This window comes from Patella vulgata, chromosome 8 (genome assembly GCF_932274485.2).
Source record: "Patella vulgata chromosome 8, xgPatVulg1.2, whole genome shotgun sequence".
In the NCBI taxonomy this organism is placed as follows: Eukaryota; Metazoa; Mollusca; class Gastropoda; family Patellidae; genus Patella; species Patella vulgata.
Window position 1 is genome coordinate 46,850,724 of NC_065886.2, and position 13,721 is coordinate 46,864,444.

A 13,721-nucleotide genomic window follows, 5' to 3' on the forward strand; every position below is an offset into this window, starting at 1 on the left:
AACAAAATGCTAAAAATTGACATTTGAGCCGAGCGATAGTCCGTGGTCTTCTATCTGCCTGGTTCGTAAAAAAAGATGAACCCATTAGATTTTGCGTAGATTTTAGGAAAGTTAATTCGGTTACCCGCCACGATGCATACCCGCTTCCTAGTATTGACCACATTCTGGGTACATTGACCGGTTCAAAGTGGTCCAGTACATTAGATCTTGCAAGCGGATATTTGCAAATAGCCATGTCAGAGCAAGACAAACCCGCGACTGCAGTTGTCACCCCCTGTGGTCTTTTCCAATTTAAAGTCATGCCATATGGCCTTACATTCGAACGGTTAATGGAGTTTGTATTAAAACAAACTGTTACATTAAAACATAATGTAACATTACTGTAACAAAATTGTTACATCGATGATGTTATCGTGTTTAGCCAAGATTTCGAATCTGCCCTTCGTAATTTAAAGCTCAAACCGTCCAAATGTCAGTTGTTTACAAAAGAGGTTATTTTTCTTGGACATAAGGTAACGGAAATGAAATGAAATGAAATGGGGTTTAACGTCCTACTGTTCTGCTCCTATATTGGGCTAATGAAGACGGGCATATGCCATACAGTGTGCTATGAGGGAAATTTTGCCCGGGCAGCGGCACTATCGCCTACTCTTATATCGAAATCCAACTGCCAAGGGATCTTTTACGTGCGGGACCTCGGTTTTTCGTCTCATCCGAAGGACTATACAGCTGTCCTTTTCAGGCCCTCCGTTCTGCACCACTGACCAGGGTGTTACACGTGATCCAGTGAAGACAAACGCTGTTTCCTGTTGGCCGCGACCTGAAAATCAAAAGGAAGTGCGCAGTTTTTTGGGGGGTTTAACCGATTATTACCAAAAGTTTATAACGAATTTTGTAGAAATCGCTTCTCCATTAACACGACTTACCAGATGGGATGACAATTGCGAAACCGCTTTCTAATCTCTTCTATCTCCACCTGTACTGGTGTTTCCGAATAACTCGTATATGTTTATCTTAGACACTGATGCAAGCAGAGCAAAACCGAAGGTATGTTGGCGCGATGGTATCATATAAACCTACTATCGCAAAAGCATATCGCAAAATCGCAAAAGCATGCGTCATATACACGCTGATGTCTTGTCACGAAAACCGTATAGGAAATGTACAAATCGAGACTGCCCGGACCATGTAATGAGAAATCTATTACCGATAATGTCAGAAGCAAAGTCTAATATACTCTTAAAAAAAGTAGGGGATATTGAAATGCAAATACCTATGCAGGTTGCGATATGAGAGTATGTTCACAGATTAAGAACGTGTTCGCCTAACAGAACCACTGAGCTGCACATGCGACACACAATAGCGCCATACACGTGGGAGGGGTTCATTGTCAAATTTGACACTTCAAAGAAGAGTTGATGAAAACTGCCGTGTGCAGGTTTATCTATCCATGTTTGCTTTCCTATCGGTTTTGCATAAGATTTACTGTTTAGCGTATCTTTGCTTTAGTGTGTTACGTTTAATTTGATCGGGAGACGTGTTCGTCGACGTCAACGTCAACCGGCAACCCAGCAAGAATTAGCCGTGGCATTGCAAGAGGAGTGGGTCAGATTGACCCAAATCGTGATTGGACGGTTGATTAGAAGCATGCCACGACGAATTGCTGAATGTCTGGGAGTGGTGGAGCAATTACTCATTATTAAGACAAAAATCAAAAACGTCCATTTTCACTTATGACAGTGTATCTCTTTGCGAGTGAAATGGGGCCATCAGATAAGCCGCCCATATGAACTGTTTATGTTCATGTGTAGGCAATTGGTCTGTTAACATACACTAATAAAAACATCCCCTAATTTTTGTGTGTGAAGAGTATATTATTGCTGTATTACCTCGGGTAGATGAAACAGGGAGTAACTGGTTAATGCATTGGACAAATGATGAATTATATAAAATTCAAACCGAGGACGGTATAATAGGGCCGATACACGCGTCATGTGTTAAATCTGAAATCGAACCACGTCGCGCAACCATTATAACAACCACAAAAAATCCATTGATCTTTGGGTCCAATGGGAATCCCCTGAAAATGTTGAATCGGTAGTGCAATTGATTGCCCCACAGATAGTTCGTGATGTTATATTCAAAGAAATTCATACTAGTAAAGTGGGGGGTCATTTCGGACGGGATCGCACCATTGACGTCATCATGCGAAGATTCTATTGACCGGTTTGCAGACATAAAATGGAGTTCGAGGTCCAAGTTGATCCAGAGGAACTTTACGAGTTCCAAAACTCTTTAAGCCAACCGTTTCCGGAATCGGGCATGGCATGTAAAGTTCGAGGGTGTAATCAAGTAGATTTTAAAAATATTGGAAAGTATCTAGAACATGGCGTTCGGTTCACGTAAGACTCTCTTTGCTTGTCCTGTTTGTCATCGGCGCTCCAGGAAAAGAAGTAGGGCCATGCAACACAAACGACTACATGGCGTGTCTGAGAAGTTCCACATTGAGGAAATAAAATTTCCAAATGTTAACTTTATTGACTCAGAAGAAGTCCTCCCTCCACGCCCAGATCTTCGTTAGAAGAAAGACAACGGGGTAAAAGAACTTCCACCACAGAGCGATGACTACATGTATATGGTTACACCAACTATTCATTTAACTTATTGGAATGCTCGCGACATAGCCCTGGAATTGTACCAAACAGGAGAACAGACCATAAGAGATTCTGTACGCCCCAACTATCGACGACGAATTTGCTGATTATCCGTATTAAATGTTCATATATATCTTCCATTTCTGTAATAGAGAACTATTTTTGTATATATTTCTGTAATGCACTTGTATTTTTGTTTTGACAGGTGTTCCGTAAAGAAAAAAACACTTTACGTCACACACAGTCTTAAGGGTGGGGGAATGTGGTAGTGTCGCCCGATGTGCATAAAGAATTTTTCAAACCAGTCGCCCAACTCATCAATTTGCCTACTTGCGTGGTGTATGCGTGCCAATCAACAATCGCGCACGTGCATGCTTTGACTATAAAACTAGGCGCGTATCATTCATCCGGGGGAAGTTTTTGTTAAAACTCCCAAGTTAGGGTAACCTTATCATATGTAAGATACAGGCTGGTTGTCTGGTTGTATCCGAACCCTGTCCTACTACAGCAGCATAAAATACAGGCTGGTTGTCTGGTTGTATCCGAACCCTGTCCTACTACAGGCTGGTTGTCTGGTTGTATCCGAACCCTGTCCTACTACAGGCTGGTTGTCTGGTTGTATCCGAACCCTGTCCTACTACAGGCTGGTTGTCTGGTTGTATCCGAACCCTGTCCTACTACAGGCTGGTTGTCTGGTTGTATCCGAACCCTGTCCTACTACAGCAGCATAAAATCAATAATACATGACAAAACAAAATCTAGACCAGAAATTGTTCCGAATATTCGGGCAAGTGTTTATTCCCTCCGAAACAAAAATAAAACCGTAGAATTTACACGTATATATTCCATCCCATATTGGCATAGTACAAATGAATCTGCAGATAATCTGGCCTGCAAGGGACTCTATCTCTTCAAGACTATATAGCGTCCAGGAATTTAATAGCATTGTTAAAACCAAAATGAAATCATACTGGAAAACTGAGTTGGTCAGATCAAATAAAAACATATAACAATTTAATTTATTATGTAGGCCTATTATAAAACAATTACCCCATACCAGTATATACAATATACAGTAATTTACAAAATCCGTCTTTACATGGGGGTTGGGTGGTCCAGTGGTTAACTCGTGTGCTTGAAATCACAGGGTCTGTCATTGAGTCAAGTGGCGTGGTTTCGATTACTCGCTTGCATGACAAGAAGTGGGGTCGATCCTTGTGGGTTTTCTCCGAGTATTCCGATTCCCACCCACTGCTAATCCTAGATACCCGATATTCACCATGGATCACTGCTTTAGTTTTATTGGTTTTAGTGAATTTTGTGACCGTAAGTACGAGAGCAAGGCGATACCGAAAGAAAAGTATGATCGCACAGTTGATTACCGTAAAGGAAGAAGCAGTAGCGATCAGTCAGAAACACGTACATTGCACTTTGATAAATATTTAAAAATCTGTCAACCTTTTGTTATAAATATTATTTCAACTATACAAAAATAACACTGATGTTTACGGTAATTACCGTAAATATTTTTAGCATTTAAACGTCAAATCTCGCCCAAGGATTGCCAATTTTCCATTTTTCTTTACGTTTTGCGTGTACAATAGGCATATTCTTAACTTCAGATACCGTAACTGTTCCAGAATCTGAATCCTGATAGAAATTTTAATTTCAATTGTAAGAGATGCTTACAACCACACTCGTCGTTCACTTTAGAGTATTTCATTTTGACGGCATTAATAAAAGAAAATGGCAGACCGTTTTCCCTCTCGAGAATCGTCGCTATTCGCTTCGTTCTAGCGTTTCCGACCCATGTGATAATATATATAATTTGAAATAATGATATCCAATTAGGCAAACTTGTATATTTTACATGCTGTATGAAGCCATAGTAAACGAAATTCAACTATCATTGCGTGTATTCAAATCTGCTCCGGAATGTAAAGACTACATCAACTTCCGTGGCGAAACTCGACAGCAAGCCAGAATCATAGGTCGCTAATATCGCCCTGAATACTAGACCATTTTGTTAACGCGAAGTGCACTATTCAAATGTGACCGGGAATGTTGAGACCAGCACGACAACAAGCCAAAATCATAGGTCGCTAATATCGCGGTGTGTTAATTTCTATTTTACTTTATTGTGACTTTCAAAGCACCAAATTCTCGGGTTAGCCAGAAACGAAATTAAACGTATAGGGTATGTGTTAGATTTCGGCAATCTTTTCGTCTTAAATACTGGCTGAACACTGACTTGATAGCCAGAATGAGTTGTGTGGGACTCCCAAGATACACCATCCAGTGACAATATCGTAACGTAAAATTTATTAGTGTTACAGGCGAAAAAACTAAATAACTGTTAGCTCCTGCCCGTGTTAGATGTACCTGTGGACCTAAACACTCGTCACCAACCTCAGTCTTGCTCATTTTATGGCCTATAATCCTGGTACGAAAAAGTATTCGAAAAATGCGTCAATATCGTAACACACTTTCCGATATCGGCTAGTCTTTTCGTCTTATTGCCTTACCATCGATTTTCGTGGTTTGAAAGTCGCCCGTCGCCGGCAAGACAGTACGATGAAAAGGTGGAGGGTCATTGCATTATGTATGCAGTCTTTAGGGCGAATTTCGGGTTACATCCCTTATATTGTAATAAGAAAGATAACAGGCCCCTCGCAGCCGTCGTTTATCTCCGCGACCTATGTTATTACGATCTGGTAGAGTCGCTTAGAAATCTCGGTTCGCAATTTCTTAGCTAATGCGGCTCTAAAGGAAAGCAATTCAGCATTTTACGTAGTCCATTCGCCCACCCACCCCTGCAAGACGCGAAGTAGACCATGGTAATGCCTGGGGACTATTCTAAACTAATATGACGTTTAATAACAATAGTAAACAAAAGATTATTTTATTAGATGTAAAATGATTAACTTGAAGGTACTAATACGGTATCAATAACATGTATGACTCCATTGTTAGTGTTGATATCGGCAGTAAGCACAGTAGCACCATTTATTTTAACAACTGCAAAAAACAATAAAACTTGGATTAACTAAACATTTCATCTCAGGTACTTCAGCTTAAGGTGGATTTACTAAACCTTTTATCTCACGCACTTCAAAATATCGTAGACTAACTAAACATTTTGTCTCAAGCACTTCAAAACATTGGATTATCTAAACATTTTATCTTATGCACTTCAAAAAATGATGGATTAACATTTATCTCATGCACTTAAAAAAGGAATCATGCCCGCTTCTTTACAATGGATGAAGACACAGAGCAGTGCCTAAAGCTCGGTTCATACTACATCCTTATACATAAACGTATCCGTATCCGCACCCGCATCCGTATCCGCGTTTTGCCGTTCAAATAGAAAACGCGAAAACGTCCGGCTTTCAAGGATGAATTGTCTGTCAGAGATAACATATTGTCATTTGCAATCATGGAGTCTGACAGTGACACAGAGGAAATCTTTCTTTTGTATTTGTGGACCCAAAGACGAAAGAGAAAAAAGAGAGTAGGGGTCCATGAACTGTTACAAAGAAGAAAGAAATATGGAGCATACCACAACCTGGTTCAAGAATTGTATTTTCATCCGGACAAATTCAGACAATATTTCCTCTGTCTTGTCCATGTTGTGTTCTTCACAAGACAACACAAATCCATAGCACACAAGGCCAGGCTTTTCTTGGAATGGATTGAGTTTCTATTTGGGGAGATGATGTAATAAGGGGAAAGTACTCGCTGATTGGCTAAAGCTCGGCTCACTAGCCGAAATGCCGGACGCACTTTACAAAAATACGCTCTGGGAGCAATCAATCCGGCTTAACGGACGCAGTTGTTTTTGTGCGCAATACGTGCCGGATTCTATTTGAACCCCTTCTCTAAAAGTAACTAAAGTATACCAGTACGTATTCACGCACGTATTTACAGATACGGATGTAGTATGAACGGACCTTAAGTCAACGGTTTGAGATGACCAAAACAGCTCTTTGAAAGATGAACTTTGGTGTTTGTACTTGTTTTTTGGTACTATAATGCGAGAAAACGTTTACTATCAAGCCATATTATAAATTTCAATTCTTACCATTATTCTTAATACTGACTGTGATGTCTTTACCATTTAGAGTTGTTACTTTCTGTCCATCAGATAAAGCGGATGAATAAATATTACCTACTACTACATGATACTTCAATATATCTACAAATAAACAATAGCTAAATGAAAATACCCTTTGTATGTTATAAGCACATATGATTGAATTCTGACGCCCTGAATTGGATTCTAGATGGACTCAATGGAGCATTGCCTTGATCAACTATATATAATTTCAGGACTAATATTTGGCGTTTTGTTTTGTTCTTTGTCACAAGGGGGAATCCGAGACACGGGGAACGGCCAGGCTTGCATACAGCCCCCCCCCCTCTAATATTCCCCCTTTTTCGTAGATTATTTCCCTTATTGTTAGTTTGCATGGCTTTTCCCCACTTCAGTTCTAAGGCTATTTTGGAATCCTAACCGTCGATTCTTCTTTGTTCGCCAAAAGTAATCATTTCTTGCCACATCCGACACAAATTTATAATAATCCAACACTAGTTTCATGTAGAATTTAGCGATCCAAAAACACATGATCCGCTATTATGAAGTTCACCGGCGGTTACGGATTCGTGGCCTGTGCTCAGCCAATAATATTACAAATCTAGGAATGGAATGTTGGCTTAAACGAAAATTCTTGCTGTACTCCAATAAACGGACAAAACTGTCACAGTTGATACCACTAAGATTCGTTTTAATTGATTCGCCATTATGAAACGCACGTCTGGGCAGACCGGAGGTCAGGAGTTAGTGACCGATGCTTAACCAATATTCCAAATTTAGGAATGGAATGTTACCGTAAACGAAAATTCTCGTATTATTTCAATTACAGACAAAACCGTCAATATTGATACCACTAAACTACGTCATTTCGGGACTAACATATTATGGTTCAATTTTATTTCAATAATCGCTTGCGCGTTGGGGTCTTCAGCAGTGGGAGCAAACCGGAGGACCCAAGAAAACACAAGGTTGGACAGATGGCCCAACTCATTGTCACGTACAACGGCAAACCGAAACCAACCACTTGACTCAATGACATACCTTATGCCGCAACGCGCACGCGCTAACCATTCGGCCACGAACCCCCGCCCGGGTTGTATAACGCACATCGAAATTGTGAACAGAGACATACTACCTAGGAAAAAAGTGACAGAGCTAAAATTATTTAGTTTTCGAGTGGTAGTTTCGTACTTACAGCACAGTGGGATTCATTCACTTTATTTCATATAATTATACGTTTGTTATTTGTTGCATGTGTTGAGCGCTGATTTCATCTCGCGGACAGATTACTCCTGCACATGCGCGAATCTCTTTTGACTAATCTGCGCGCGCGGAGTTCAGTCTGTCAAGGATGTTTAATGGATTACCGCGGTGATAATCCCCCTAATCTTACCCGGTATTCACCATGGATCACTGCGTTAGTTTTATTCGTTTTAATGAATTTTGTGACCGTAAGGCAAGGCGATGCCGAAAGAAAAGTGTGATCGCACAGTTGATTACCTTAAAGGAAGAAACCACGTACATTGATAAATATTTAAAAATCTGTCAACCTTTTGTTTATACAAAATTAACACTGATGTTAACGGTAATTACAGTAAATATCTTTGGACATTCAGTCACGTGATCAGTTGACGTATATAAATAGCGGATATTGCGAACTCGAATTTAAATCTTATTCTTAGCACACGACACACGCTAATTATGCAGTGATTTTGAAAATTATTTGAAAAATCATTACAGTACAAAATCGATAGAGGACAGATCCTACATGGGACGTCTGACACATTAATTCCATGTTTAAAAACAGCGCAGAATAATCAGCGCAAGAGTTGACGACCTACGCACCGGTTTCATACGCGCGGATTACAATCGGCGCGCTCATGGTCAAATCTGCGCGGACAGGGTGAAGAATGCGCCCAAAACATGCAATGTCTGTGTACATTGTCTGCGGGTTTGCCTTGTGAGTTTTGTTGATGTGTGATGCGCTCCTCCTGTCACTAGACGGAGAACCACTTTGTTTTGTTTTGTTTATCTGCGGTTTAAATGATAGCAGGAAATAATTAATTAAGAATGAATTTTTATCCCGACAGATTTCACAATCCTGTGTTTACAAACACCACGAGAAAAAAGAAAAAATATTTTTATTTGTAAAGCTGAGTAATAATATTTAACATAACTAAAGTACTATTTCCTGCTCGTTCGGACTAAAACATTGCATAGAAGACCGGCCTGTGACCTACAGCTCATCACCACAGTCAATTTCGAACCTACAATCCAGCTACGACATGCATCATAACTTAAGATAAACATAGCAAGGATATGTCACACCTACAATGTACAAATGTACATCTAAGCTATGAATAATCATGAACCAGCGTGATAGGAATGAAATTACATATAAATTATTTACCTGTTAAATTTAACATTTAAGTTACATACACGATTTAAAACTTTACCTTGTATATTTGTTCCAGGTAACTGTGGAAGGACTCCAGCAAAAGCTTTATCATTTGGTGCAAAGAGTGTAAAAACTCCAGCTGAAAATAAACGAGCCATTAATATAAATTAAGAGATATTCTGATTAAAATCTAATTTACTTATGTTTAAATTAACTTTAGTACCTACCTCTCAATGCATCTTCTAGATTAGCTACAATGATGGCTGCAAATAAATCGGCGAATTCATCATCATGTTGAGCAAGGTAGTTTAATATATCCCCATCAGCTGGTAATAAAACACCATCTATTGTATGTATAACACCATTAGATACAATAGCATCAGTATCAGATATAGCAACACCATTAACAGTTACACTATCTGAAGGCTGAAATATAATAGTATCATTTTCAGACATACATCTCTACACCAGTAACAACAAAACTAATAGCATCAGCACAGATATAGCCAGTGCCAGATTTACCTGTGGTCTTGGCAGGCTGACGCTTACCAAGGTGTACACTATTTTGGCACTTCCTTACACGCACGGTGTATTAAACATTCGTCACCAACCTCTGTATTGCTAAATTGTATTTAAAACACACTTTCATCTCCTTCTAGTCGGAAGAGTGGGGGGGGGGGCTCATATGTGGAACAGCTCAGGACCTCGCTTCATCTAAATACGGCTTTGGATATAGCTACACCTACACCACTAACATCATAGCTACAAGACATATTATATCAACATCTGTATTCATCATTAAAAGTAACCACAGGGGATCAATAAATGCTAAAGCAAATTAAACGTGGATGTGGTAGACTAAATAAAGGCAAGCAATACCTGAGAATACTTGTGAATGCTTAACAACACGCTAGGTTCCCATACCGAAGAGGACATGGAAGGCTTTTGAAGCATTCGAAGTGTATTGGGGTATTTAGATGAACCTAAAGAGCTCAGATATGTTGAAACGAAAAGAGTTGCTTAGTTGGGATGTGGTAGACTAAAGACGAGCAATGTTTTAGAATGGTTGCTATCAACCAAGGAGACTTGGTATGTTCTCAAATGTTTGGCGTATGTGCCTAAGTTTGTGCATGAATTATTAAACCTAAAACTCTTGCAAATTTATATGAATCTGAAATATTACGGGATGGCTAGAATAACAGCTTAATTTTACAGAATTAATGAAGGACTTAACCTGCCGACAGATTTTCTGTCCAACTCTTCATATTTTATGATGTTACAATTGTTATTACTAAACTAATAACGTACCCCAACGTTGAATATTAAATTTCCGCCGATCAAATTGGCAACTCTCTCGTTGTTCTGTATAGCAGGAGAGACAATGGTGAAGTTTGTTAGATGATTCAGAAGAACATTGGTCAACGCCTGGGTGTCATTTTTTAACTCGGCGAGTACCGAAGCTGGAACTTTAGCGAAGGCAGCATTTGTTGGAGCAAACAAAGTGGCAAATCCTGAAAATATTGCCTCCATAGATAATGAATGTTTTCCTTTTCTAAAAGAATGCCAGTTTCCATACAGGCAAAGTCATGGCATATGACCACTACTAATGATAACATTGAAGATGTTGCGAATCTTGAAAATAATATTTCCCCAACATCATCAATGATATTAGGTGTATTAATTGAATAATGTTTAGAAAATAAAAGCGTCTGCGTTCATGTTTGTTATACTTTTAAAAAGGACAACCAATTTCCAGAACAGGTAAAATTGAGACCAAACGTTTAAAATGAATATGGCAGGACATTATGATGAGCACTTTCTTTGTAGAAATATCCTGGACATGACATTCAGCGATCCACCAGAACAAGCAATAAAGGATTTCGAATCCGGTGTGACTTAAAAGTGCCACGTGTCTAAAATACATTTTATACTTACGGATGTTTGTTAGAGTATCAACTAAACCAGCCTCCTTCACCAGACTCACCAGTGTCGAATACTGTTGATTCTGGGACAAATATTCTACTAAATTAAGTTTATTTGCTCCAAATGCTCCGTTAAGAAGAAAGGTAGCGGCTAGCAGAAATTTCAACATTTCGATACTGGTCAAATGAATTAAACTTCTGTCCGAATTGATTAGACTTCAATAAATGGTAAATATCTTATCTGGTTAATTCGATCGTAATCTAGCTTTTCTTATCAGTAAGTTTCTATATTACACCGCCACCATTCTACATAGTTCGATCCCACTCTAGTTGACGAACTTGGGTCCACTTTATCTAAGATATTAAAGATAACGTCTTGGCACGCATCGTTAACAGAGTTGACGTTCCATTGATATACAATTAGATCGAATATTTAAACGATATATTCACAGTGGAAAAGGGTAACATGATTACCGTCCAGGACTCCGGATAAATGTAATCCGTTCTAATTTTATTTGACCATGCGGGAATTATCGTCATTAAACGAGTATACCTATAGTAATTGGTGAATTCGACATAATTTATTCTCCAACTTTTCTGCCAGTCCATGCATTTCTGGCTGCATTCGTTTTCATATGAAATGAAATGGGGTTTAACGCCCTACTGTTATGCTCCTATACTGGGCTAATAAAGACGGGCATACACCATACAGTGTGCTATAAGGGAAATTTTGCCCGGGGAGCGGCACTATCGCCTACTCTTATATCGAATTCCAACTGGCAAGGGATTCTTTTACGTGCATTCCAATGTATACACGGGACCTCGGTTTTTCGTCTCATCCGAAGGACTAGACAGCTGTCCTTGTCAGGACCTCCGTTCTGCACCACTGGCATAGGGAAACCACGTCGGAAAATCTGGATGAACTTTCTCGGCTAATGCAGGGATCGAACACCCGACCTCCAGGCTAGCGAGCCAGCGTCTTAACCACCTAGCCACTGTGGCTCCCTCGTTTTTATATGATGTCTTCATTGATCTTACGATCATCGTAATACTAAATTTTAAATATATATATACTCTTCAAAAAAAGTAGGGGATATTCAGAAACAATACAAAACTGCGGAAATGCACTGCTGTTTTTATTAGAGGTAACCAGTGTATGTTAATAACAGGCCATTTGCCTACACATGAACATAAACAGTTCATATGGGCGGCTTATCTGACGGCCCCATTTCACTCGCAAAGAGATACACTGTCAAAAGTGAAATGGACGTTTTTGATTTATGTCTTAGTAATGAGTAATTGCTCCACCAATCCTCAGACATTCAGCAACTTGTCGTGGCATGTTCCTAATCAACCGTCCAATCACGATTTGGGGCAATCTGACCCACTCCTTTTGCAGTGCCACGGCAAATTCTTGCTGTGTTGTCGGTTGACGTTGACGTCGACGAAAACGTCTCCCGATCAAATTGAATGGAACACACTAAAGCAAAGATACGCTAAACAGTTCATATGGGCGGCTCATCTGACGGCCCCATTTCACTCGCAAAGAGATACACTGTCAAAAGTGAAATGGACGTTTTTGATTTATGTCTTAGTAATGAGTAATTGCTCCACCAATCCTCAGACATTCAGCAACTTGTCGTGGCATGTTCCTAATCAACCGTCCAATCACGATTTGGGGCAATCTTACCCACTCCTTTTGCAGTGCCACGGCAAATTCTTGCTGTGTTGTCGGTTGACGTTGACGTCGACGAAAACGTCTCCCGATCAAATTGAATGGAACACACTAAAGCAAAGATACGCTAAACAGTAAATCTTATGCAAGAACCGATAGGACAACAAACGTGGATAGATAAACCAGCACGCGGCAGTTTTCATCAACCCTTCCTTGAAGTGTCAAATTTGACAATGACCCCCTCCCACGTGTATGGCGCTATTGCGTGTCGCATGTGCAGCTTAGTGGTTCTGTTGGGGCGATAAGTTCTTAATCTGTGAACATACTCTCAAAGCATGTCAAGTGTCCATGACTATTTATCATATCACAACTTGCATAGCAGGTATTTGCATTTCAATATCCCCTACTTTTTTTGAAGAGTATATATTATTGGGCAACATATATATTAACTTGTCTGTGGGCAGTGGGTTGTTGGCAAGTGTAATTTGAAATATGTTAACATTGGCATATCAACATCGTCGACAGATCCCGGCTTAATGGCAATTAAATCATCTGTAAAGACACAATTAGAATGAACGTCTATATGGTGTTGGCAGCAAAAGTGGCTAAGTCGGAATTTCCGACGTGGTTTCCCCTTGTCAGAGGTGCAGGGCGGAGGGCCTGACAAGAACGGCTGTCTAGTCGTTCGGATGAGACCAAAAACCGAGGTCCCGTGTATACATTAGCGTTCACGTAAAAGATCCCTTGGCATTTGGAATTCGATATAAGAGTTGGACTTAGTGACGCTGTCCGTCTTCATTAGCCCAGTCGGAGCAGAACAGTAAAACGTTAAACCCCATTTCATTTCCTTGGTGTTTTTCCAACCTACTGTAAACTATGAGAAACGTGTTTACGTGCAACCAGTAAGCGAATCATTCGGTGGTAAGACAATCCGAGACGATTCCACCTCCACAATTAACAGGCATCAACTACCATA

General features: G+C 39.8%; 1 protein-coding gene across 1 annotated transcript; it reads right to left on the reverse strand.

Moving 5' to 3' along the window:
- Window positions 1–5,574: 5,574 nt before the first annotated feature.
- Window positions 5,575–11,257, reverse strand: LOC126830389 (transforming growth factor-beta-induced protein ig-h3). The gene is made up of 6 exons (XM_050560774.2): window positions 11,084–11,257; window positions 10,457–10,659; window positions 9,376–9,574; window positions 9,207–9,287; window positions 6,739–6,852; window positions 5,575–5,672 (listed from the first exon to the last, which is right to left on the reverse strand). The coding sequence occupies exons 1-6, from the start codon at window positions 11,238–11,240 to the stop codon at window positions 5,575–5,577; spliced, it is 852 nt and encodes a 283-aa protein (XP_050416731.1). The 5' UTR covers window positions 11,241–11,257.
- Window positions 11,258–13,721: the final 2,464 nt, after the last annotated feature.